The 27782-nt window shown below is 45.1% G+C and overlaps 1 protein-coding gene across 1 annotated transcript; it reads right to left on the bottom strand.

Annotated features, from left to right (window-relative positions):
• On the bottom strand, positions 1-27782 carry adgrg6 (adhesion G protein-coupled receptor G6; the record flags this gene model as incomplete). The annotated part of the gene is given in 23 exon segments (XM_053444801.1): positions 1-156; positions 657-758; positions 2052-2184; positions 2598-2748; positions 3083-3185; positions 3487-3755; positions 4242-4369; positions 5271-5377; positions 5468-5513; positions 5845-5961; positions 6040-6186; positions 6252-6417; positions 7030-7166; positions 7761-7825; positions 8069-8157; positions 8254-8365; positions 8580-8731; positions 9055-9093; positions 9240-9292; positions 12578-12666; positions 27340-27405; positions 27520-27571; positions 27753-27782. Coding segments are annotated over 23 exon segments (2509 nt in total), but the record flags the coding sequence as incomplete, so codon positions are not given.

Raw genomic sequence — 27782 nt, 5'->3', positions numbered from 1 at the left:
CTGTGGTGCTGTGTCGCTTGCTGAACGGGTTGAGTGTAGCTTTAGCTTTAGACGTCCAGTTGGCCGTGCTGGAGCCGAACGAGCTGGACGACAGGGACTTGCCCAGGTTCTCTGAGCTCACCTTCTTGGTGTTGTTGGTGGCCGTCTTACTCCAGTCTGCAACACACACACAACACACACAACACACACACAACCATCAGTCCACACGTCATGGAACAGAACCAGTGACACAGACATGTTGTCCAGAGGGAACCAGTCTGGTTTCAGGAACATACAAATAAAAGATAAAAGTTTACATCAATAAACATCGATTGTTTACTTCCATTTATCACAGAACTAAGATATTTGGTATATATATATATATGTGTGTGTGTGTGTGTATGTGTGTGAGCTTGTGCACATCAGCCTCAATGAAAACATGAGCACACCTGCAGTGTGTGTTGCTTCCAGGTTTATCGAGGGCTGATCTTTCAGGAGCAGACGAAGTTAACGACTTCCTGCTCAAACCTTTTTATCTGTTTTTTATTAGCTGCAAAGCCGAAGTGACTTAGCTTTTATTTTTTAATAAAAGGTCTGCTGCTGGGAGTCCAGCAGACGGAGTGGACAGGACTCCTGTGAGACGGGGACGAGCTGGTGGACGGACAGGGGGACGGTACCTGAGTTGTCCGACAGCTTGAACCGGCCGCAGCACAGGTATCTCCTCCACTGCTTCTGGACGTTCTCCTTCAGGGCGCAGTGGAAGATGAAGATGAACAGACCTGGACAGACACAAGGAACAGGTGGAACACACTGGAGATATCTCAGATCCCTTTGTAAAGACAAAACCAACATAACTACAAAAGCCACACAACGGAAACACAATCACAACACAAGTGAGCGACAGTGAAACGAGCAGGTCTATGTGACGCTGGCCTCACACCTCAAACAGCAGCTTGTGTGTTTAAATCCCTTCTGTGATCAGTCCCTGGATCGGGCCTCACTCTATTGTTGTTGTACTGGAACTGGGTGTTAGCTGTGTGTGTGTGTGTGTGTGTGTGTGTGTGTGTGTGATATCTGATGGAACTATGTTCATTCTTTCAGAGGCTCAGCCGGTCTATTTGTGTGTGTGTGTCTGTGTGTGTGTGTGTGTGTGTGTGTGTGTGTGTGTGTGTGTGTGTGTGTGTGTGTGTGTGTGTGTGTGTGTGTGTCTGTGTGTGTGTGTGTGTGTGTGTGTGTGTGTGTGTGTGTTTCCCTCTCGCTGGGTCAACTTTTACCATCAGTTGTTTATTTCACGTGGATCAACACCATGTGCAGGATATTGATCACATGACGTCAGGTTCATGTCCTGTTGAAGCTTCGTTATCTGAGAAGCCTTCGTTGCAAACTGATAAATGAAAGATGGACAAGTAGGAGGAGTTTTATCAGGAAGTGGGAGGAGCCATCTCGCTTGTTCAAGTCAGTCGAGAGAAAAACTAAAAACATCTTTAAAATCCTTTCGTTTAGAAAACCACAGATACTGAAGCTGGTGAAACAGATTCAACCAGAGGCTGTGGAGCCGCTGCAGGGTGACCTGCTGGTTCTGATCACATGATGTGAATGCAACTGGTTTACGGGACAGTTTAATGCCCAGAAAACATCATCAGGAGAAAACTCCACACAGACGAGCTGGAAATCACGACACATCTAGCAGCTGTTGCATGATGGGAACTCAAAACGCTCACGATGCTCATGACACACACGGGTTAGGGTAAAAGAGGTTTCAGGTATAATGTTAAGATGGAAATGGAAACGACCTCGGCCTCACTTTATGTTGTGTCTCATCATCAAGCTCCTTCACAGCTGATCCTGTGAGAGGTTCCATGTGTGTCCCATAAACAATCATCTGCTGCTTCACGACCCTAAACTGATGATCAATGCCTCGGGGCGAAAATATGCAGATGTCAATGAGGAGACATCGGAAAGTCCTCGGCTCAGCAGAGACCGAGTCCACATGGGACAACAGAGCAGACGTCACTACAGGCTCTAGCTGGTTGTGCTCTTCCTCCTCACGTGGACGGTTGTGTGTGTCCTACCCTGCAGCGAGTTGAAGATGGCGAAGAGGTACATGAAGGCCAGGCTGACGGGTCCCCAGGCGAACAGAGCGAAGCCCCACGTCATGCCCAGCAGGAAGGAGAGGCTGATGACGCTGCGCAGGTTCCTCAGGACCTGGATCCACCAGAACCAGCACAGAACCAGCACAGAACCACCACATCGTTAGAAAACACCAGGTCAAACTGTCCAGAGGATAAACTCCACATGTCTTCTGATCATAAATCTCCACTCAATGTTACAATTTATTTATTAAGTTGGAAAAATAAAAATAAAAAATCAAATTACACGTTAAATAAATGTTTTTCAGTTGTTTCTTTTCTCACTGATGTTGTTTCTGAACAGTTGGTTTTATTTGATGATTTAAAAACAAGTTTACTTTTGGTCGAGATGCTTGATCGTCAATAAATGTTAAACTGTCTCATGGAGAGAATGATAGAGGTCCTACTCAGAGGTCTCAGAGGTCACAGAGGTCCCACTCAGAGGTCTCAGAGGTCACAGAGGTCACAGAGGTCACAGAGGTCACTCACCTCCTCTCGCAGTGAGCGGTTGCTGCGTTTGCCGTTGCGGCCGCAGATCTGCAGCATCACCACGATGAACATGGCCACGTTCAGAAGGAACACCACACAGAAGTAACCCACACAGGTGGTGTAGAACACAACAGGACTCTGGATCCAACAGCTGAGGACACACACAACACAGACACACACACACACACACACACACACACAAACACACACACAGACAACCACACACACACACTCAGGTCAAAATGCACAATAACACCCAGATCTCTGGTGAGACTGTGTAATTGGTCTTTCATGCTGTTACTATGGCTGCGACTCATTTACACACATCCTGTAAACATCTGGATCCTGAGACACAAACAAGTTCTCCCTCAAAAACAACACCTTCCAAAACCTTTGATTTGATTCTTCCATCTTCTGGCATTAACTTTGACAAATGATTGATAAAATACACACATATATTAAATATATATATTGATACCACTCACAGCTCGGAGGACCCGTCTCCTGACTCTCCTTTGCCGTACTCCTGCAGCCCGTAAGAGTTCTTATCCACCGCGATGACCACCCCCACCACCAGCGCCGGGAGGCCTGGAGCCAAACACACAATCATCATCAGCTTCTCCTTCCTGCTGCTGCTCAACAACTCAGTGATGATTCAAGAGTCACAACACAATCCTTCTATTTGCATGTTGCCAGCGGAGGAAGCTGCACGTGTCAGGGATGGAACGTGAAGCAGAGATTTACTAAACTGACATTCACCAAAGAAGATCAATTTCATCTGTATAATAATAAATAAAGTTCTGTTATGATAAAGTTGAATAAAGTTCTGTTGTGATAAAGTTGAATAAAGTTCTGTTATGATTAGAGCCAGTGGTCATGGGCCCCTCACCCCAGCCGACGATGCAGAACTTGAGGATGTATCTTCGTATGTAGGTGTTGAAGACCTTGACCAGGGCGATGTACATGTGGACGGACTCCAGGCCCATCCAGGTGAAGGAGGTCAGCAGGAAGTAGTGCAGGAAGACGGCCACGGACAAGCACAGCCAGCGCTTCTCCAGACTGGCCAACCAGCCGTCCAGCAGGAAGCACATGTTCAGGAAGAGCAGGGACGTGCTGAGGTTCATCAGGATCTTCGACGGGTAGTCACGTCTGATCTTTCTGCAGAGGAGGAATAAGAACAAGTGTCATCAGGCTGAGAGGACTTCAGTCTCAGGGTTTGGTCTCCTCCTCCTCCTCCTCCTCCTCCTCCTCCTCCTCCTCCTCCTCCTCCTCCTCCTCCTCGGGTCAGCTGCTCTCTGACGGTGTTTCTGTGGATCTGTTTATGAAGATCTGCTCTTCAACCTGTCTAGAAACACGACTCTCCAACATTCATTTACATTAATATAGAAATGCCTTCCAGCCTATTACAATACTGTTAATCACGTCTGAATATATGAATACTTGCTCCTTTACAACATATGAACATGTGTGTTTATATATATTAATCCTATTTGAAGCCTGTTGTGTCTCTGGAGGCTTTTCACAGTGGAACTCTCTCCTGCTGTGTTGTCACGTGTGATATTAGACACTGATCATGAATAATGAGACTCAGCTGTTAAATAAAGAGACACAGATCCTGTCCCTGCAGCCGAGCACCACACTCACTCGAAGGCGATGTAGGTGAGCAGCGTGGCGGCAGAGAAGATGGCGGAGATGCCGCAGCCGATGTAGGTGATGAAGGTCAGGATCTTGTTGTTCCTTGAGTCGATGTGGGCTGAAACTCCGGAGATGTCCTGCAGGGGGAGACAGAGAAACACTGAGCAGAACGGGACGATGTCAAAGGCTCAAATAAAACTAACATTACACGTTTTCCTTCAACAACTAGAACAACAGATCTGATTCTGTGTCCATCACATCAGGACACGTCACATTGGACGCACACGGCTCATTTCAGAACAATTTTAAACTGTTTCTCAGACACAATTTGGAGTGGAACATATTTCCAGCTCTTTGTTGATCAGTGTTCAGGACGAGAGGAGTCATCAGGTCTCTTTGTTCACTGGGAGCTCATCGCGCTGCAGCTGAAGAAAACACACATGCAAGTACACAAAACACAAGCAAAGGAAGAAAACATCTTCATCAGTTTGACAACACAACACAACGCATTGGACGTTTTTGTGTCCATCACGTTTAGGTGTCCCCTGGAAACACATATTTGCATTGCGTTTCTGTAATGTGTTGTGTTGTGTTGTCAAATTGATGAAGATGTTTCTTCCTTTGCTTGTGTTTTGTGTACTTGCATGTGTGTTTTCTTCAGCTGCAGTGCGTGGAGCTCTCAGAGCCACTGATCTTTATTCAGATGCTTCACATGCTGCTGAAGTGAAGCCGGGACACAGAGACATGATGGGACACGTGGACGGATCAGAGCTCAGGACCTCCTGGTACTTTCAGCTTGATGAGGTCATCGTGTCCAAGTGAACATTTCTCCCTCAAGACGTTCTCCATGAACTGTGTTTACAATATAAATATAAAATATATAAAATAACTTCTTTAAAGAATAATAATCTTATAATAAGAAACATGGAGGCCAGTCTGATGGAGCTGCGTCAGCAACACACACACACACACACACACACACACACACACACACACACACACACACACACACACACACACACACACACACAGTGGTACCATCAGGATGCCGAAGTGTGTCAGGTGATCACACAGACAGATGGTTTTGTTGACGCTGGATTCTTTGGACACTCTGCAGCCGTCTCCGTTCCAGCCTCCACCGCCATCTAGTGGCAGCAGAGAGGCATGATATTACATCACATTACATAAATAATAATGAAGCACTGACAGCTTTCAGAAACGTGAGATGAACTTACTGTTGAAGCTGAAGTCCCAGAACATACACACTGGACGGGAGGAGAACTGACAGGAAACCAGAGACACAACATCAGCTTTCAGTCACACACTTTGTTCATCTCTTTTTGACACAATCTAACACAACTCTGACCTGACAACACAACTCTGACCATGTGCACAGTCAAATCATTTAAAAGAGATTAACAATTTAAAAAATGACTTAAAAGAAAAATGATAAATACAAAGATGTCTGAAAAATAAATAAACAATAGAAATTAGACTCAAATGAAAATAATCTTAAAACATCTTTATTTCATGATAAATATTTTAAAACAGCACAATAACAATAACGATAATAATAGTAAGATCAGAAGCCTTCATGTTGTGGAACACACACCTGCTGGGACACGTGAGCGATGTGGATCTCCACCGGCTCCGTCAGGTCCCTGATGGACAAGTTGCCGACGCTGCTCGCCACCACGAAGCTGCTGAGAGAGCGTCCGTCCTGCTCCCTCTGGAAACACCACCAACATTCATCACACTGCTCACCTCACCAGCGTCTCTCAGCTGATCTGAGGCCAGCGGCACTCACCTGGAACAGGTTGGTCTTCTTGAAGAACATGAAGTTGATCCTGGACAGAGACGCCCGGTCGGACTCGCTCAGCGAGACGCTGGACAGCAACGAGGACGGAAGAGTGACCTGAGCCAGAGGGTGGAGGCGCTCCGACTCGAACACCACCTGGAGGACAACACGTCAGAACCTCCTCCTCCCGTCACACTCAGGTCTCATGACTCGGGTCTTACCTGCGGGTCGGTGGCGTTGGGGGGGATGAAGGCGCTGAAGGACGTGCCGTTGAACGTGCTGACGTTCAGGTTCGATATCCCCAGAGCCAAGTGTCTGGAGCTGATGCTGAGGGACGGCCCCTCGAACTCGATCTTCTGGACCAGCTCGTCCACCGTCTTCAGAGCCCTGAGGGAGGAGACACACGTTCACTAGAGTACAGTACAGTACAGTACAGGTGAGTACAGAAGAGTACAGTACAGGTGAGTACAGTAGAGTAGAGTACAGTAGAGTAAAATACAGTAGAGTACAGGTGCATATAGTAGAGTAAAGTACAGTAGAGTACAGGTGAGTACAGTAGAGCAGAGTACAGTAGAGCAGAGTACAGTAGAGTACAGGTGAGTACAGTAGAGTAAAGTACAGTAGAGTACAGGTGAGTACAGAAGAGTACAGTACAGTAGAGTACAGTAGAGTACAATAGAGTAGAGTACAGTCGAGTACAGTAGAGCAGAGTACAGTAGAGCAGAGTACAGTAGAGTACAGTCGAGTACAGTAGAGCAGAGTACAGTACAATAGAGCAGAGTACAGTACAGTACAGTAGATTACAGTACAGTAGAGTACAGTAGAGCAGAGTACAGTAGAGCAGAGTACAGTACAGTACATTACAGTAGAGTACAGTACAGTTGAGTACAGTACAGTAGAGTACAGTAGAGCAGAGTACAGTACAGTACAGTACAGTACAGTAGAGTAGAGTACAGTAGAGTAGAGTAGAGTACAGTAGAGCAGGCAGATGGAGCGTACCTCTCGGACGTGGCAGCGAGCGCCGTCTCCGAGCTGCTCATCACGTTGGAGATGATGGTGATCACCGTGTTCGCCAGCGACACGTTGATCTTTGCCACGTTCACCAGCTCCTGGACCTTCAACACCACTTTGGACACCTGAGGAGAGGCAGGGACAGGATGAGGAGAGGAGGAGGAGGTAAAGAGGAGGAGAACAGGAGGACAGGAGGGGAACAGGACGAGGAGAGGAGGAGGAGAGGAGGAGGACAGGATGAGGAGAGGAGGACAGGAGGAGAACAGGAGGAGAACAGGAGGAGGACAGGATGAGAACAGGAGGAGAACAGGAGGAGAACAGGAGGAGGAGAGGCAGGGACAGGATGAGGAGAGGAGGAGGAGGTGAAGAGGAGGAGAACAGGACAAGGAGAGGAGGAGGAGGAGAGGAGGAGAACAGGAGGAGAACAGGAGGAGGAGAGGCAGGGACAGGATGAGGAGAGGAGGACAGGAGAAGAACAGGAGGAGAACAGGAGGAGGAGAGGAGGAGGACAGGATGAGGAGAGGAGGACAGGAGAAGAACAGGAGGAGAACAGGAGGAGGAGAGGAGGAGGAGGTGAAGAGGAGGTGAAGAGGAGAACAGGAGGAGGACAGAAGGAGGACAGGAGGAGGACAGGAGGAGGACAGGAGGTGGAGAGGAGAACAGGAGCAGGACAGGAGGACAGGAGGAGGTCTCCAGGACCACAGCACAGAGTGTCCCACCTCCTCGCTGGGCAGCTCCGTGTTGGTGATGTTAGCGAGCTGCTCCGCCACCTCAGCTGCGTTTTCTAGACAACAGACAACACAGCGTTTGACCTTTGACCCTTTTCTTCAGTTTGACTCAGTTTGAACTTTGAACTTTGAATCGTTGTCATGTGACCACCTGGTTTTATATCTGGATCCGTTTGTCTGGAACCTTTCACGCCTGGTTTGGCTCAGACCGAGCAGAACAAGGTGTGAAACACATCCTCAGACTGTGTTTGATGTGACCTTTGACCTCACCTGTGTCAGTACTGATTGGCTGAACCTACCTGCTGACACCTCGATGGTGTCGATGTCCGTGCAGTTACTGGTGTCGGAAGCTGACCAGTAGGAGGAGAAGTTCTGAGCATTGATCAAACTGTGGGAGAGACGACAATAACACAGTGTGAGTGTGTGTGTGTGTGTGTGAGTGTGTGTGTGTGTGTGTGTGAGTGTGTGTGTGTGTGTGTGTTACCAGGTCCTGGACGTGCTCTGGTCCTTGTTGGGGAAACAGGGCAGGTGCCTGGTCACAGTGGGTCGACTCTCAGGCCAGCGGTACGGGAGAGGATTCTCCTCTGGACAGTTTTCTGTCCGTAGAGGAACCAGAAGTTATCTCAGAGTTTTGGATAAATGATGAAATAAATATGATGGAAACTAATTATAATATACCATTTTTAATTTAGTTTACAGCTCAAGTTTGTATTTCAATATCAAATCCTGTATAAATGAGCTGAGGACAGAATCTTGTTCAGACTCACTGTTAAACTCTGTTGTTCCACCTGCATGAACTCGATTCCTCACCTATTAACTGAACGTCCTCGGGGGCGTGTTTGATCTGCAGCCCAGCGGCAGCCATGAGTCCCTCTCTGCTGCTCAGCCGGGTGGAGACAGCAGCTTCAGCCAGACTCTCGTTAGCGGTGAAGTAATAAACCAGCAGAGCCTGACACGAGTAACTGGACAACAAACCGGAGCTGTACTATTTATACATATACATGTACATATATATATATGTTTGCTGTAATATATGTTTGTTTCATGTGCAAATATTAAGTAAAAACAATAATATGTTTGTGCGATACGTGTATTGCACATCTATACAAATACATGTATGTTTATGTATGAATTTTCACATGTATATATACGCAATATCTATTCATAATTCTTAAATTGCATGTGCATATGTTCCAGTAAATATTATGCTTGTGTTTGGGCTGAAAGAGGAAAGAACCAGAATGTGAGTCACATCTGAAGAACATACAACACATGATGTGTTTACCTGGTGGGGTTTCCTCCACTCGCTGCCCCCTGCTGGACTCTGCAGTGAGAGACACGTCATTACAGGACAGAAGACACCACGTGAAGACAAAGATTGAAAAAGATTTGAACGTCTAAAGTCTGTTACGATAACAAAGCTCCTTCATGCTCTTGTTTGTCGTTAGTAACTGAAAGATGAAGAATTACCGGACGTGATCTACGGAGACAGAGTGGGTCCAGTTCTGAAACGTCTGATTGAGCTGAAACGAGAAAACAAATCTGATCAGTCCAACAACAAGCAGGAGCTGAGGAAACACGGCATCATCACGCTACACGTGATCACGTGTACACAGAACATACATGTTCACACACATGGATTCAAGCTCAAACACAAATACCATCAGATTCAGAATTCATCAAAGTCGAGCATTAGAGTGACAGCAGAGGGACAGTAGAGTGGCAGTAGAGTGGCAGCAGAGTGACAGTAGACTGACAGTAGAGTGACAGTAGAGTGATAGTAGAGTGACAGAGTGAAAGTAGAGTAACAGTAGAGTGACAGAGTAACAGTAGAGTGACAGCAGAGTAACAGCAGAGTGACACAGTGAAAGTAGAGTAACAGTAGAGTGACAGCAGAGGAACAGTAGAGTGGCAGTAGAGTGACAGTAGAGGGACAGTAGAGTGACAGTAGAGTGACAGTAGAGTGACACATTGACAGTAGAGTAACAGTAAAGTGACAGCAGAGTAACAATAGAGTGAGAGCAGAGTAACAGCAGAGTGACAGCAGAGTGACAGTAGAGTGAAAGTAGAGTGACAGCAGAATGAAAACAGAGTAACAGTAGAGTGACAGAGTGACAGTAGAGTAACAGTAGAGTAACAGTAGAGTGACAGAGTAACAGTAGAGTGACAGTAGAGTGACAGTAGAGTAACAGAGTGACAGTAGAGTAACAGCAGAGTAACAGTAGAGTAACAGTAGAGTGACAGTAGAGTGAAAGCAGAGTAACAGTAGAGTGACAGTGTGACAGTAGAGTAACAGCAGAGTGACAGCAGAGTGAAAGTAGAGTAACAGTAGAGTGACAGCAGAGTGACATCAGAGAGAGACAGTAGAATGACAGAGTGACAGTAGAGTAACAGCAGAGTAACAGTAGAGTGACAGTAGAGTGAAAGCAGAGTAACAGTAGAGTGACAGAGTGACAGTAGAGTAACAGTAGAGTAACAGTAGAGTGACAGAGTAACAGTAGAGTGACAGTAGAGTGACAGTAGAGTAACAGAGTGACAGTAGAGTAACAGCAGAGTAACAGTAGAGTAACAGTAGAGTGACAGTAGAGTGAAAGCAGAGTAACAGTAGAGTGACAGTGTGACAGTAGAGTAACAGCAGAGTGACAGCAGAGTGAAAGTAGAGTAACAGTAGAGTGACAGCAGAGTGACATCAGAGAGAGACAGTAGAGTGACAGAGTGAAAGTAGAGTAACAGTATAGTGACAGTAGAGTGACAGCAGAGTGACAGCAGAGTGACAGTAAAGTAACAGTAAAGTGACAGTAGAGTGACAGTAGAGTAACAGTAGAGTAACAGTAGAGTAGCAGTAGAGTGAAAGTAGAGTGACAGTAGAGTGACAGTAGAGTGACAGCAGAGTAACAGTAGAGTGACAGTAGAGTGACAGTAGAGTAACAGTAGAGTAAGAGTAGAGTGACAGCAGAGTAACAGTATAGTGAGAGTAGAGTGACAGTAAAGTAACAGTAGAGTGACAGTAGAGTGACAGTAGAGTGACAGCAGCGTGACAGTAGAGTAACAGTAGAGTGACAGTAGAGTGACAGTAGACTGACAGTAGAGTGATAGTAGAGTAGAGTGACAGCAGACTGACAGTAGAGTGACAGTAGACTGACAGTAAAGTGACAGCAGATTAACAGTAGAGTAACAGTAGAGTAACAGGAGAGTGACAGTAGAGTGACAGTAGAGTGACAGCAGAGTAACAGTATAGTGAGAGTAGAGTGACAGTAAAGTAACAGTAGAGTGACAGTAGAGTGACAGTAGAGTGACAGTAGAGTGACAGCAGAGTGACAGTAAAGTAACAGTAGAGTGACAGTAGAGTGACAGCAGAGTGACAGCAGAGTAACAGTAGAGTAACAGTAGAGTGACAGCAGAGTAACAGTATAGTGAGAGTAGAGTGACAGTAAAGTAACAGTAGAGTGACAGTAGAGTGACAGTAGAGTGACAGCAGAGTGACAGTAGAGTGACAGCAGAGTGACAGTAAAGTAACAGTAGAGTGACAGTAGAGTGACAGCAGAGTGACAGCAGAGTGACAGCAGAGTGACAGCAGAGTGACAGCAGAATAACAGTAGAGTAACAGTAGAGTGACAGCAGAGTAACAGTATAGTGAGAGTAGAGTGACAGTAAAGTAACAGTAGAGTGACAGTAGAGTGACAGTAGAGTGACAGCAGAGTGACAGTAGAGTGACAGCAGAGTGACAGTAAAGTAACAGCAGAGTGACAGCAGAGTGACAGCAGAGTAACAGTAGAGTAACAGTAGAGTGACAGTAGAGTGACAGTAGACTGACAGTAGAGTGATAGTAGAGTAGAGTGACAGCAGACTGACAGTAGAGTGACAGTAGACTGACAGTAAAGTGACAGCAGATTAACAGTAGAGTAACAGTAGAGTAACAGTAGAGTGACAGTAGAGTGACAGTAGAGTGACAGCAGAGTAACAGTATAGTGAGAGTAGAGTGACAGTAAAGTAACAGTAGAGTGACAGTAGAGTGACAGTAGAGTGACAGCAGAGTGACAGTAAAGTAACAGTAGAGTGACAGTAGAGTGACAGCAGAGTGACAGCAGAGTGACAGCAGAGTAACAGTAGAGTAACAGTAGAGTGACAGCAGAGTAACAGTATAGTGAGAGTAGAGTGACAGTAAAGTAACAGTAGAGTGACAGTAGAGTGACAGTAGAGTGACAGCAGAGTGACAGTAGAGTGACAGCAGAGTGACAGTAAAGTAACAGTAGAGTGACAGTAGAGTGACAGCAGAGTGACAGCAGAGTAACAGTAGAGTAACAGTAGAGTGACAGCAGAGTAACAGTATAGTGAGAGTAGAGTGACAGTAAAGTAACAGTAGAGTGACAGCAGAGTGACAGTAAAGTAACAGTAGAGTGACAGTAGAGTGACAGAAGGGTAACAGTAGATTGACAGCAGATTAACAGTAGAGTGACAGTAGAGTGACAGAAGGGTAACAGTAGATTGACAGCAGATTAACAGTAGAGTGACAGTAGAGTGACAGTAGAGTTACAGTAGAGTGACAGCAGAGTAACAGTAGACTGACAGTAGAGTGACAGTAGAGTGACAGTAGAGTGACAGTAGAGTAACAGTAGAGTGACAGCAGAGTAACAGTATAGTGAGAGTAGAGTGACAGTAAAGTAACAGTAGAGTGACAGTAGAGTGACAGTAGAGTGACAGTAGAGTGACAGCAGAGTGACAGTAAAGTAACAGTAGAGTGACAGCAGAGTAACAGTAGAGTGACAGCAGAGTGACAGAGCTGCAGAACTATGCTGGACTCAACTCACCCAGAGAACCACAGCTCGCTCCACGTCACTCGGGTTCGATGCCGAGCCGCCGTCGCTCACCACAAAATGAATCCGGTAGAACAACTCCTCTGGAGACAAAGAGAGAGAGAAACCGTTTGACACAGATAACAGAGCTTTGTATTTCACTACTCCTGAGCAGGCCCGTGTCACATGACAGGAGAGGAGTCGACAATCTACTTCAGTAGAAACCAGTTTTACTAAATGTTCTCAGCCAATAGAATCAGTCGAGCACCAAACGATGTTGGAAACCACACACGTGTTAAATTACAAACTTATTGTTACCTATGAACTATTTCCTTCAAATGTTCATTTTACTTATAAACTCTCTGAGCCAGAGAGAACCATCATTATACATATTTAAAATAAATTATAATATATCTGACAACAGGACAGACACTTAAATAATAAATTATAACTTCCTTCCTTTATTCTCTGTATTGTCTCAGTTTTCTTACTTTAGAATAAAACACTTGGTGACGTGCCATCGGTCCGATATTTGAATACCAGGTGATCCTTTCCTCAACCAGTTTTATTTGTGCGTCAAAAGACCCATAAAACATCTTTAATAAGTCTTGATTATTAAAGATGTGAGTTTTCTCCTCTGGAGTAAGTGCTCAGCTCTCCTGCTATGCATAACATTGGCCACTAGGTGTCACTACAGTACCTAAAACCCACAGTAAACGCTAAAGAGCCATTGAGACGTGGAGCTGCATCCATCACTTCTGGTGGAGACGCTGCAGGCTGCAGTCAGACTTCATGTCAGTCAGGCTGCTGATCAGTGAGCGAGCAGACGTCTCCACCCAGAAGCCGAACGGATCCAACCCGACAGAAACAACAGAGTGTGAATGAAAAGAAAAGGAGGAACATGAGGTAATGTAATGATGGACAGATACAAGAGAGGAAATACAGGTAAAGAAGAAAAACAGTAAGAATAGAACATTACAATCTTTATATCTACAAGCACCAGGTCAGTTCTACAGACTGACTGAGAAGTTGATATCCGACAGAATCATCACAAACCAATCAGAAGCCTCCGATACCTGAGGGGTTGAACCATCCACCTGATTGACAGTTAAAGCCCAAAGAGAGAAGTGTCTAAAGCAGCTACATCGACCCGACCACCTACAAGAGGAATTTGATCCTGTATTCAGTCTTAAAATCCTGTTTTCATTGAGCTGCACATTTCCACAGAGTCTTTTTCTTTCTACCACATATGGCCAGAAATATGTGGACACTTGTGTTACATGTTCATGTGACGGTTGAACATCAGGTTCCAAATGCATGGACGTTCCTCTGATGCCCCGACTCTGAGGCTCAAGGTTTTAAGACTTAATACAAGTTGCTACTGTTGATTTTTAAAATTCTCTACGTCTACGTTTTTTGTTACTGCATGACATACTGTTCCCCGATGACAGTCCACACAGACATGTAAAATGAAAGCGTTGTTTACATTGGCATGGCACTGAGGGTTTGGCAGTTAAATCCACAGTTGGAGATCCGTGGGTCGGATGAACCGTGACCTTCTTGAGGCCGCTGCTGAAAGTCGAAGGAGAAGAGTTCTTTGTGATCACAATGGCGTCCGCAGGTAAAGTAGGGGAAAGATGGACACTGTCGTTTGCTCCTGAGCTCTGACTCCCGCTGTGATTCGACACGCTCGGACCTGAGTTCACACTCGTCTTCGAAACGGTAGAATTTGACTTTGCTGAAGTTTCTGCATTCACACCGAGATGTGGCGATGGTTTGCTGCCGGTCACGTTCCGCTGAGACGCCTCCAGGTTTCCATTTTCTGTCAAAGTTGTAGCGTTTCTAGCCTTTGTGTTGTTTGTCATTTCATTGGGCACCAAGGCTTTGAGTGTTGGAACAGTCTCAGTATTGGACTTGGAGACGTTTTCTAAGCCCGTTGTGTTTGCAGAGTGGCTGCCACTCACAGGAGGTGGGAGCTCTGCAAGCCCAGATATGAAGCCTCGATCTGGGGCATCGGTCGAGGAGCCTGCAGGGGATCTGGTGGCTGCGGTAGAAGAGGAGGCATTAAGGCCAGAGGTCTGCGGGAGGATATTTGGAGCAGCAGTGGGAAGTCTTAACGGTGTAAAGCTTGTCTGATAACTGGGCTCAGAAGTGGAGCGGGAGGATGTTATTTTCATTTCAACAGGAAATGATTGAGCGTCCAGAGCAACATCTGGATTAGGACTTTGGTTAGGTTGACGGTCTGTTGGCGCATTCAACACTACGTCCTGAGTAACACTGTGACTGGTGTTCACTGCTGAGGACAGAGCCACAGCTGAGGCACGCTCCTCCGCAATGTGGAGTTTTGGAACAACACCTGCAGGGTCAAATAAGGTAGAGACATGTGTCCCAGCAGTACTTTGAGTATTGGACGCCTCGAGGGAGGACACCGTGCCGTCGACAAAATTAGAAGATTCCAAAGTTTGTGAGTTGTTTGTGAGCTCCGCCAAAAACTCATCTGTGTCATGCAGCTCAGCTGAAACAAGGCTGAAATTCAATTTATCCTCGGTGGACGTGGAAGCTCGGCCAGGAGGAAGTGATTGGCTAGCTGTGATAGGCTGTGACTCTGCTGAACGGCTAATAGGACATGAGGAGGAGGTGTGGGGGAAATGTAAATGGTTGTCCAGGAGGGACTGGGTGATTGTGGGCAGGAGGAAGCCAGCGGCCGCCAGAGCGGGCGACAAGGAGCCAATCTCTGCCTCCGCCATGCTGGCAGACAGTGCTGGCAGTGGCACCCAGCTGGAGAGGGGATGAGTGGAAGATGGTGTGATGACAGACGTGAGAGGAAGGGAGCCGGGGGTGGAAGAATAGATAGGGTAGATGTGAAGAGAGAAAAAGGGAGGCGTGAGGGTCGCTGTGAGAGAAGGTGAAGGACCAATCGAGGGTAAAAGAAGACGGGGGGTAAAGGAGATGAAGTGGGATGTTTGCTGCTGCAGCTCAGCGACAGGTGTCTCTGGTTTGCTCTGCTCAGGCCTGTCACTCATCTCTGCATCTGAAACCCTGTTCCTATGAGCCTGAGCTCCTGAGTGTGTGAGCACTGGACCATGTGCAGGGATCAGACGGCCGAGGAGCTCCGAGGGGTGAATGTGATCCCACCCTGAGGCGTACAGGGGGGGGGCTGTGCCAGGTTGTGTAGCCCGGCTGCTGCTTAGAGTCTGGGTAGGTGCTATGACAAGAGGCATCGACCAAGGGGGAGTGGGGGGATTGGACCCATCATTAAAGTGGGTGAGTGCCTGTGAGTTACTGGGAGCACCAGAGGCTGTGTTGGTGTTCACCTGGTCATCAGGGTGGGAGACAGTTGGCTGCAGACTCCACTGTGACCCAGATGAAGAGGTCAGAGGAAAGATGAGAGAGTTGTCAACCTCTGGGTCAGGGGAGGGTGAGGAAGAGGACGCTGCAGTGTCCTCCCCCCCCGCCCATCCTGTCCCCTGAGCAGCTTGCATCACTGTGGCAGCGAGCAGCAGGTTGTCAACGCGATGGAACAGGGAACTCAAAGTTGAAAGGACGGGATTTGAAGATTGGGAAGAAGAGGCAGACAAAGAAGCAGAGAGAAATGGTTCCCTTCTATCCATGTTGTCCTGGAGCAGCACCAGGGTGCCTTCAGAGGCCCGACCTCCATCTGGTGACTGGGATTCAAGCAGATCAGGCTCCTCTGGGAGGGTCGCACCGCTCTGATCAGAGCCAACCGACGTACTGACCAATGAAGAATTGAACTGGGGCTCGAACGACCACACCTGAGGCCGAGCAGGAAGCATTTGATTTGGTAAATCTGGTGTGAGTGTCACAGAACTGGCTGCCAGATTCTCCACAGATAATCTGGAGGGATTGGGATTCATTTGACTAGAGGAGAAAATCCCAATGGAATAGACTGATGGACCTGACTGAGAATCAGAGAGCTCTGCAGAACCCGACCTCTCAGCAGAGAGCAGGAGGTATTCAGGGAGCAGCGCACCATCGACGACCGGCTTCTGAGATTCAGAGAGAAGAGGAAGTGACAACAAGGACGCTGTGTCACCTGCTGTCACAAGAAAGTCCCTTTGAAGGTTTGGGGACAGAGACAGAAATGACAACAAAGACGACTGAGGGTTCACATCAACTCCATCTGACTCTGGAACGTGAGCAGATTCAACAACAGCGTCTGTTTCTGAAGGTTCTCCCTCAGCCGGCCCAAGAGGGGAGGATGGGGAGGATGGGGAGAAGGGAGGCTGCTGAGGAGCAGCTGAGGGAGGAGGAGGCCAGGGACCAGGGAGAGTGATGGCATGAGAGGAGGTGAGGGGAGTAGACGCCGACAGAGGAGGAGGAGACGGCGAATGGAGGTGAAGAGGAGACACTAAAGAGTTAGAAAGAGACGTTTTTGGAAGAACAGGAGTAGGAGAGGAGAAGAGTGAAGGTCTATGGAGAGTGAAGTGCACTGACGAGTGTATGTGTGTGAATATACCTGCACTCGTATGAAAGTTGTTAATCTGGAGACTTTTGGCTGCTACAAGTTCGACATCACTTCCAGCCACGTTTGTTTCACTGTCCAGGGGCTTTAAAGAAAGTGAGGAGTAGGATTTCTTTGTTGTGTCTTCCTCCTGCGACTCGAAGGAAGAAAAGATCTGCTGATGGAAACTGTCTGAGGTCAAAGCCGAGGACGGCAGAGACGGAGTCGGCTGTATCAATACAGAGGGAGGAAGGGAGGGAATGAAGAGAGAGGGCAATGGTTGGAAAGCCAGTTGTTGAGGGGCAGAGATTGAGAATGGACTTTCATCTGGACGCCGTCCACTCGATCTAGTGCTGCTTGAAACCCTGTGGTTAGTTTGAGCTCCTGTCAAAGTCACTGTAGGAGATTGGGAGCCGCTGATGAATGAGAATCCATCTTGTGAGCCGGCCAGAGGAAGCTCCCTTCCGGCTGTGGAGCCACTCAGTAGGTTGTCCGAGTCGTCAGAGCGGCTGAGCAGATGTTGGCTTCCTCTGAGGGAAGTAGCGTAGGGCTGCGTAACCGGAGGAAGAAGTACACCATGTTTGAATTTAGCCTCAGGGCCGAAAAAGGTCGGAGCGACAGTGGCCGGCTCTTCCAAGGAGTAGGCAGCGTCGAATTCATACAAACTGAAGGCTCCATCTTCACCTGTGAGATCAGACACATCATAAACAAACAGGTCCGTTCCCGATGCATATTCATAAGCCAGCGGTTCCAGAGAATCTGTGTGGTCATCCAGAGCAACCGTTGTGTTTCGTGGTGACGTCTGGGGCACTGCCGGTTTGTTCTTTCTGTTGCTGAGTGCAGAGGATGAGGAAAGCAACGAGGAAGATGAGGAAGACTTGTTAGTGTCCGAGGCCTCCTCTCTACGCTGCCATGTGGGCGACTCCTGACCAGGGGCTGATGACGATGACACTCCAGATTCTGGGTCGAGTTTTGAGTCTTCAGTGTTTGCAGGAAAGCTTGGTCGTGATGTAGGTTGAGTTGATGCATGTGGGTGACCAGTTGTATTCGCCACATATCCAATACGTGTTGCGTTTCTCAACCCAGGAGCAGGGGTGTGTTTGTGTCCACTTGTTTGTGTAGTATACGTGGGCCTGGTCGTGGATTTGACCGGTGGTACAGCAGGTTTCGTGATGTGAACCACATGTGGACTGGGTGTCGCTCTGGTGGCAGCTGGATGTCTCCCTCCTGTTGGCCTCTTCCTCCCCTGCCAGACCAGAGGGGTGGAGATGAACCCCAGGGAGGTCTTGGAGCTACGATGGCGTTGGGGCCGAGGGAAGAAGGATGACGGTCGAGGGTAAGTGGATTCACGTGGAGCTGGAGGATGATGTGCATGTCGAGGACCAGGGGAACTGGACTGACTGGATGCAAGGGACATATGATGAGAAGCTCCTCCAGCGGCAGGTAAACCAAAAACATGCCTCAGTCTCCTGTCGTGAGCAGCTGCACCGCCGGCCAACGGCCTGAACTGGGAGGTAATGGTTTCAGGCTTCTGAAGATTAATGACGGCAGCATCAGGAGCAGCCGGAGCAGAAGGAGCTTTGGTTTTCACAGGAGTCTCCTTCGCTGTGACCAGGACACGGGACATAGAACCAAGCCATCGTTAAGAAAGAACAGGTTACACATAACAAAGAAAAGTCATAAAATGTTCTCTTCAGAAACAATGCACACAACAGAGCTTTATTTGAGATAATCACAATTATTGTTAGTGTTAGAAGTCATTGATTTGACGATGATTTTTTTCTTTGATTATCAGAGAAAAGATTCAGGACTGAGAAGGTTTCTGACAGAAATATTAAACAATCTAAGATCGTATATGTTCTATATGAGATGTGTATGAGTGGGTTAGGGTGTTTTATGGAATCAAATGAAAGAACCATAACAGGGGAAGCTGCTTCTCCAGGGACCGTAGACGATCATGAAACAAACTCAATTTAAATAAATCACAAAACATCAAGGAACAAGCAACAGTTTAGTAAAAGTATAAAACAAGACTGATTCATTTCTAATGAGAAATCAAACGAATGACAAGAGGTAAGTATATCCCTCAGACAGCAGGAGGCGATGATACAGCTATGTTAGTGGCTGTTAGTCGTTAATAAGGCGAAATTCACTTAATGCATATTAGCTTTAATAACATCACTGTTGCCATGGTTACACCATTGATAGGCATAAAGTCTGATCATGCATGATTTCAGATTCTTGTAAGTTTATCATCGATAAAAGTCGTTTCAAACACTGACACCTGGTTTATTGTTGAAGAAGACTAAGCAATAAAGAATTAGGTGATAAATATGCACGTCATTGGAGTTTCATATTCATACTAGCAAAGGTCGAACAAATGAGCTCTTAATCAGTTGAAGATATAAACTTTATTAGATTTCCCAGCTTCTTAATTACCTCAGGTTGTTTACTCAGTTATAAATGTTGATCCAGAGACTGTAATTAAAGATGGACGACGCGTCTCTGATTCCTCTGTGTGTGTTTATATATCAGCAAATAACTCATTCAAACCAAACGGTTTTTTCTCACAAGTTGTTGACGTCATTGGTGATAAAACAATTCACACAAGCACAGAAGCTTTAATGTGAACTGGTGAACTTGTCGAGAGTCCAGATTGTATGTTTAATGTTTAAATGATGAATCTGTCGCTCACCTGATCTTTTATTTTTGCTCTTCGTTATCATTATATCAAGATGTTGTTAAAACTCTAAACACATGAACACAGCATGTGTTTACAGCCTCCATGTTTTTAATCACATTCTGACTTCAAATCACGTGAAAAACTGAAGTCAAAAGACAACTAAGGAAATGAGACTTTCAGAGGAAAACGTGAAGTTCACCTTCTAACCCCATCCACCAACATGGAGGAGGTGATCATATGTACGACAGCCAGCCACCAGAGGGCGACACAGAGGATTTGGCTTCACCTTTAGGGCGCTGTCATGTCGCCCATCTTTGTTTTCAGCCTGTGGTCAGAACCCAGATACAAACTCCCTTTGAGTGTTAGCGATGCTGTTGCTCTTACCAGGCGCTGGGGGGTTAGTAGCTGGGATGTTAGTGGGAGCAGGTGAAACGGTTGTTGTGCTGCTGGTTGTCTGTTGAGCTACAGAAGAAATAAACAATCCATGATGTCAAGTCAGCGTAAAAAGACACATGCTGCAGGTACGATATAAACCAAACTGAGAGCAGGTCACATTCAACACCTGAAACCTAAAATCAAATTTAAAATAAAAGTGTATGGTCACTGTTATATCTCACCAGAGGAGCTAGCTTCTCTGTCGCTAGCCTCAGTCCGAAAATAGACGGATGGATGCTAGCTGTGTCTTTTCTCTAAATACAAGTGAGTTTGATTTCTAGATATAAAAATGATTGTTAAGGTTCAGCAACTGGACAAATCGAGAAGCCTGATTTCAGTGTTAGCTGTTGACATTAGCGACGGTTAGCTACGTGCTGTCCCGCTGTGTGAAGCTTGGTTAGAAGTGATGGGGACTGGTTAGCACAGTAAGAAGGAACGTGACAGGGACAGAACCACCATCGAGTCTCTTGAGTTTCCCACTAAGCTCATTGGAGTCGCTCTGGTTTTTATTGTTTCTGTTTTTACAGACTCAGTTAAACGACCAATGAGAAGCTACTTCCTGTGAATAAATGGAGGAATCTCAGTCTGTGTGTTTTGATTTTTGTATTTTCATGACAAATACTAATCTGATAAATCACTGTCAACTATAACATTTTTTCGGGACGAGCAGTTTTTGTGATTCTTCAGTTTACTTTAAAATGGAAATGGCACTGGCTGTTACCATGGGGATCACGGTTTAAAGGGGCTCTCTCTGGTGCGGGGCTAACTGGTTAGCATGCTAACTGGTTAGCATGCTAACTGGTTAGCATGCTAACTCCAGCACTAACAAAGATGTCAAGATAGAAACAAATGATCCTAAAATGTGAAAATACTTTGGGTTTGATTTTCTTCCCTGAAACATTTGGTCGTTTTTTGAATTGATTCTGTTTTTTGCCTTCAAATGTCCGGTGATACTCGAAGTTCAACAAAGCAGCAAAGCAGACGAAGCCTTACCAGAGGAGGAGGAGCTGGCTGTGCTGGGAGTGGTGGTACTGATGGTTAGAGACAAGCTAGTGGCAGGGATGGTGGGTGAAGATGGAGTGATGGGAGGGAGGACTGGAGATGGACAAATGAAAAGAATGCAGCAGAACGAGAGCGACCACAGGTGGAACAGGAAGCCGCCTGATGCAGCTCAGATACGCTCAATGATACGTCTCAGCAGTAATTAGTGTGACATGTGTTAGAATATGTCAAATATTCATAAATCTAATTCATTCTCAACTCAGAAACTCTTCAGAAAGACACAGTCCCAGATGAATTCAGTATTGATGAACTCACGTTTAATTAATACCATCATCCATATCTATAATCATCCATCCATGTCTGTGTGTGTCAGTTGTTCTGACTTGAACTCAATCATGTGTCAGTTGATCAGAAGCTGACTCTTTTCTCAGGAAGATACTGAATCACAGAGTGAACAAATAATAATTAAGCATTTTACTTGATGACCTACTTTACTTGATACTTAATTAAAATAGCTCTGAATGGCTTATCATGGGTTTTTCAAAGGTTATGGCTCAGTATCAAATGTATCTTAATCTTTATGGGAGAAGCCTATTTGACAGTAGGGATAATTGTTTTGGGTAATGGACTGTAACTGTATGAATTATATATATATATATGTATATATAATATACATATATATATATAAAATCTTGGAATGTACAGGAAAGGAGTTAAAAGAGAAAAAGAACAGGACTAAAACGAACTTGTGTCAAAACTCAAGGATCCAAAATGAATAGAAAAGTCAGTGAACATCAGATATGATCTGTAAGTGGGTTCAGAGAGGAGCAGGAGAAATGAGGGGAGGAGGGAGAAAGAGGCAAAAGAACAGGAAGATATGAGGAGGAGGAGGCAGCAGGAGGAGGTGGTAACAGAGGAGGACATTAGAACAAGATTGTATCAGAGAAAAAGGAGGATATGAGGAGGAGGAGGCAGCAGGAGGAGGTGGAGGGCAGGGCCGCTTACCGTGGGTGCTGGCATTAGTAGCATGGATGGTGTTAGTGGAGTGGGTGGAGGAGGTGGCAGGAGAGGGAGCAGCTGGTCGTAGTGACACGAGGAGCAGAAAGATGCACAGGATGATGAACAGCTGTGAAGCTGCTTCTTTACTGAACAATCTTTAAAGAGAGTTTGCAGTGAATGTAAAGAAATACAAAATAATAAGTTGTGTTAACTGGAATCTCCGACCGGTGGTTGGTCTGTTTACACATTGGTCTGTGGCTTGTTGGTCTGTTGACCCTTTGGTCTGTTGGTTTGTTGGTCTGTTAGCTTGTTGGTCTGTTGACCCTTTGGTCGGTCGGCTTGTTGGTCTTTTGACCCTTTGGTCGGTTGGCTTGTTGGTCTGTTGACCCTTTGGTCTGTGGCTTGTTGGTCTGTTGGCTTGCTGTAGTAATTTATAGTCTGTGAACTGAGCTGACTGGCTGGACTCTGTTCCTCTCACGAGTCCCACAGGAACCGACCTTTAGGAAACGTTCCCTCGAGGCCTCCGCAGCTCAGGATAGTGTGAGAACTGATATTTGGGAAACGGGGGTTAGGTCACATGGTCAGTTGGACCTCAGCTACTGTTCAAGGTCATGACCTCCAGGTTCCTTTCTATTCTCCACGATTGGTGCTAAGACAGTTTTCCAGATTTAATGGCATTGGCTTGATGGTCTGAACAGCAGCATAAAAACACAGGCTCCTCACGTACGATCCTCTCAGGACACAGAAGGTTAATTTCAGGAAAATGTCATAATCAGATCATGTCTGGGGACAAACTTTCCCACAGGGAGCAGCAGACGGTACACTCAAAAATAAAATATTTCTGCAGCTTTTTCCTTATTATGAAGAACATACGAGCAGAGTGTGTCCTTTCAGGAATCTGTTCTTTTATATAGTTTCTTCTTTGGCTTCATGCAGAAGCCAAAGACCCAAATTAAAGATCTAAACTCTGTCTCCGATAGACACGAGAAAAACGTCTCTACATTCTCATGTTCCATGTGTGGCTCTATGCACCTTGTACACATCTAGGTTTTTATACACATTTGGAAAAAAAACAAATTGGAAAAAAAGTGGTGAATCTACAGGAAAAGTTGTTACAAAGAACAATGAAAACAGACTGTGAATAAATACTCCCATGAATCATGTGACTTGAGAAGGATTAGATATTTTCTGACATTAACACAAAATACAATCGTCTGAACTTTAAATCTTTTCTTCTGAGTCTGTTAAACTTCTGAAAATCTAATTCTCTCATTTCTCTTTGACTCTATCGTTCCCTCCGGTCGGATCTTTCCACTGTTTCTTCTTCTTGTTGCCTCCGTCCTCTTCTCAGTCCCGACTCCTCTCTCCCTCCCTCATCTCATTCTCTTTTCAAACCAAGACCTTCAATTATACATGTTCAGAATAGTCTGACAGTATTTGTGAGGCTTGAATATTTTGAGGGATTGTGGGAACGTGGAGGTTCTGCGAACCGAACCCAGGCCCGATGGAGGTGAGACCGTTCTCCCTGACAAGATGTCCAGAAGCCATTTCAGCAGTGAGCAGCCGGAGGGGTTCAGGGGAACTTTGGGGCAGTCGGACTCGAAGGTATTTTAACGAGGTGCACTGAGCAGAGGCTGACAGCCGGGCCAGCATCCTGTGAGGCCAGATGGAAAGTGTGTGGAAGTGATGCTGCCAAGGTGGAGAGTTCGATTTCCACTGGATTCACATGTATTAAATATGTTTGTGGTCATGGGAGAATAAAATAGCTCTGGCAGTAGGTTGAGGGTTCCACACCCTGAGCACTTCAGTAGATAATATGAACAGTTTATTACCCAGCCGGCTCGTCGGTGTAAAGATGACGAGATTGTGATTATCGTACAGATTCATCAGTGACTGTATATAAAGATGATTAGTGACTGTATATAAAGATGATCAGTGACTGTATATAAAGATGATCAGTGACTGTATATAAAGATGATCAGTGACTGTATATAAAGATGATCATTGACTGTATATAAAGATGATCAGTGACTGTATATAAAGATGATCAGTGACTTTATATAAAGATGATCAGTGACTGTATATAAAGAGGATCAGTGACTTTATATAAAGATGATCATTGACTGTATATAAAGATGATCAGTGACTGTATATAAAGATGATCAGTGACTGTATATAAAGATGATCATTGACTGTATATAAAGATGATCAGTGACTGTATATAAAGATGATCAGTGACTTTATATAAAGATGATCAGTGACTGTATATAAAGAGGATCAGTGACTGTATATAAAGATGATCAGTGACTGTATATAAAGAGGATCAGTGACTGTATATAAAGAGGATCAGTTACTGTATATAAAGAGGATCAGTGACTGTATATAAAGATGATCAGTGACTGTATATAAAGAGGATCAGTGACTGTATATAAAGAGGATCAGTTACTGTATATAAAGAGGATCAGTGACTGTATATAAAGATGATTAGTGACTGTATATAAAGATGATCAGTGACTGTATATAAAGATGATCAGTGACTGTATATAAAGATGATCAGTGACTGTATATAAAGATGATCAGTGACTTTATATAAAGATGATCAGTGACTGTATATAAAGAGGATCAGTGACTGTATATAAAGATGATCAGTGACTGTATATAAAGAGGATCAGTGACTGTATATAAAGAGGATCAGTTACTGTATATAAAGAGGATCAGTGACTGTATATAAAGATGATCAGTGACTGTATATAAAGATGATCAGTGACTGTATATAAAGATGATCAGTGATTGTATATAAAGAGGATCAGTTACTGTATATAAAGATGATCAGTGACTGTATATAAAGAGGATCAGTGACTGTATATAAAGATGATCAGTGACTGTATATAAAGATGATCATTGACTGTATATACAGATGATCAGTGACTGTATATAAAGATGATCAGTGACTGTATATAAAGATGATCAGTGACTGTATATAAAGATGATCATTGACTGTATATAAAGAGGATCAGTGACTGTATATAAAGATGATCAGTGACTGTATATAAAGATGATCAGTGACTGTATATAAAGATGATCAGTGACTGTATATAAAGAGGATCAGTGACTGTATATAAAGAGGATCAGTGACTGTATATAAAGATGATCAGTGACTGTATATAGAGATGATCAGTGACTGTATATAAAGAGGATCAGTGACTGTATATACAGTGCCTTGCATAAGTATTCACCCCCCTTGGACTTTTTCCCATTATGTACTGTTACTAACTGGAATTCAAATAGACTTAAATAAACTTTTTCCCGTTTGATCAACAAAACATGCATAGTACTTTGGAGGTGCAAAATAAATTTTATTGTGACACAAACAATAATGAGAACAAAAAAGTTGACATCTGTTGGGTGCATAAGTATTCACCCCCCTGTGTCAATACTTGGTAGAACCCCCTTTCGCTGCAATTCCAGCTGCAAGTCTTTTGGGGTATGTCTCTACCAGCTCTGCACATCTAGAGATGGAAAGGTTTGTCCATTCTTCTTGGCAAAAAAGATGAAGCTCAGTCAGATTGGATGGAGACCGTCTGTGAACCGCAATCTTCAAGTCTTGCCATAGATTCTCTATTGGATTGAGGTCTGGGCTTTGACTGGGCCATTTTAAGACATTAACATTCTTTAATCCAAACCATTCCTTTGTAGCTCTGGCTGTATGTTTAGGGTCATTGTCCTGCTGGAAGATGAACCTCCGCCCCAGTCTCAAGTCTTTTGCAGACTGCATCAGATTTTCTTCAAGGATTTCCCTGTATTTGGCTCCATCCATCTTTCCCTCTATTCTGACCAGTTTCCCTGTACCTGCTGAAGAGAAGCATCCCCACAGCATGATGCTACCACCACCATGTTTCACTGTTGGGATGGTGTGCTCAGGGTGATGGGCAGTGTTGGGTTTTCGCCACACATAGCGTTTTGCATTGAGGCCAAAAAGTTCAATTTTGGTCTCATCTGACCAGAGCACCTTCTTCCACATGTTTGCTGTGTCTCCCACATGGCTTCTGGCAAACTCCAAACGGGATTTTTTATGGATCCCTTTCAACAATGGCTTTCTTCTTGCCACTCTTCCATAAAGGCCAGATTTGTGGAGTAGACGACTAATAGTTGTCCTGTGGACAGATTCTCCCACCTCAGCTGTGGATCTCTGCAACTCCTCCAGAGTAACCATGGGCCTCCTGGTTGCTTCTCTGATTCATTTTGTCCTTGTCCGACTCTTCAGTTTGGGTGGACGGCCTCCTCTTGGTAGGTTTGCGGTTGTGCCATATTCTTTCCATTTTCTTATGATGGATTTTATGGTGCTCAGAGAGATGTTCAAAGCTCTGGATATTTTTTTATAACCTAACCCTGCTTCATATTTCTCCAAAACTTTCTCCCTGACCTGTTTGGTGAGCTCCTTGGTCTTCATGATGCTGTTTGTTCAGTAATGATCTCCAACAAACTCTGAGTCCGTCACAGAACAGGTGTATTTATACTGAGATTAAATTGCAGACAGGTGGACCCTATTTACTAATTATGTGACTTGCAAATGTGACTTGTGAATGCAATTGGTCGCACCAGATCTTTGTTAGGGGTTTCACAGTAAAGGGGGTGAATACATATGCACTCAACACTTTTCAGATTTTCATTTGTAAATAATTGTGAAATCCATGTAATATTTCCCCCCACTTCCAAATGATGCACTATTTTGTGTTGGTCCATTACATAAACTCACGATGAAATAAATTTTAATCTGTGGTTATACCATGACAAAATGTAGAAAAGTCCAAAGGGGGTGAATACTTATGCAAGGCACTGTAAAGAGGATCAGTGACTGTATATAAAGATGATCAGTGACTGTATATAAAGAGGATCAGTGACTGTATATAAAGAGGATCAGTGACTGTATATAAAGAGGATCAGTGACTGTATATAAAGATGATCAGTGACTGTATATAAAGAGGATCGGTTTCCTGGTCATCCATCTTCATTTAGTCAAAGGGATGAAATGAATCCACTTCTTGTTACTTACGAAGGAAAAGTAGGAGAAGCTATGACTCAAATCATATTTAAACAGTTGGTCACTAACAGTTTGATCAGCTGATATCAGCCTCCATTTTGTATTTACCAGGAGCAGTAAGGTCAGAGGTCAGAGTGGAGGCTTGATTTCCCTACCTGGGCAGCCCAGTCCAGGGGAGTCGCAGCTGGGGGGGAGGGGTGTGGTTCCAGGGGGAGAGACACCTTTGAGGAGGAGTCAAAACAGGTCAGTTAATTTATTACAATCATCAGGGAGCATGTTATTAATTACAAGTTACCAAAAGAGCTGTTAAATATTTAAATCTAGTTTTACTCTACTTGGACGCCCTCTCTTGAACGTGAGGGCAGAGGTGAAGGTCCTGCTCTCAAACTGAAAGATTAAAGTCTTTCATAAAGAGAGGAAGACAAACTTGTATCTCAGTGGCTCACTGTCACATACAGGAAGTGAAATAATCCAGGGAGCATTCTGATTGGACGCAGGATGAGCAGGAAGGCCCCCTGTTGTTTAAAGACCAGAGAAACATGGCGGCTCCGGAACGCGTCACATGTACAGGCTCCTCCTTTGTTTTCGTCGACAACAT

This window comes from Pleuronectes platessa, chromosome 17 (genome assembly GCF_947347685.1).
Source record: "Pleuronectes platessa chromosome 17, fPlePla1.1, whole genome shotgun sequence".
Classification (NCBI taxonomy): Eukaryota; Metazoa; Chordata; class Actinopteri; order Pleuronectiformes; family Pleuronectidae; genus Pleuronectes; species Pleuronectes platessa.
This window is presented reverse-complemented; position numbering and strand designations above follow the sequence as displayed.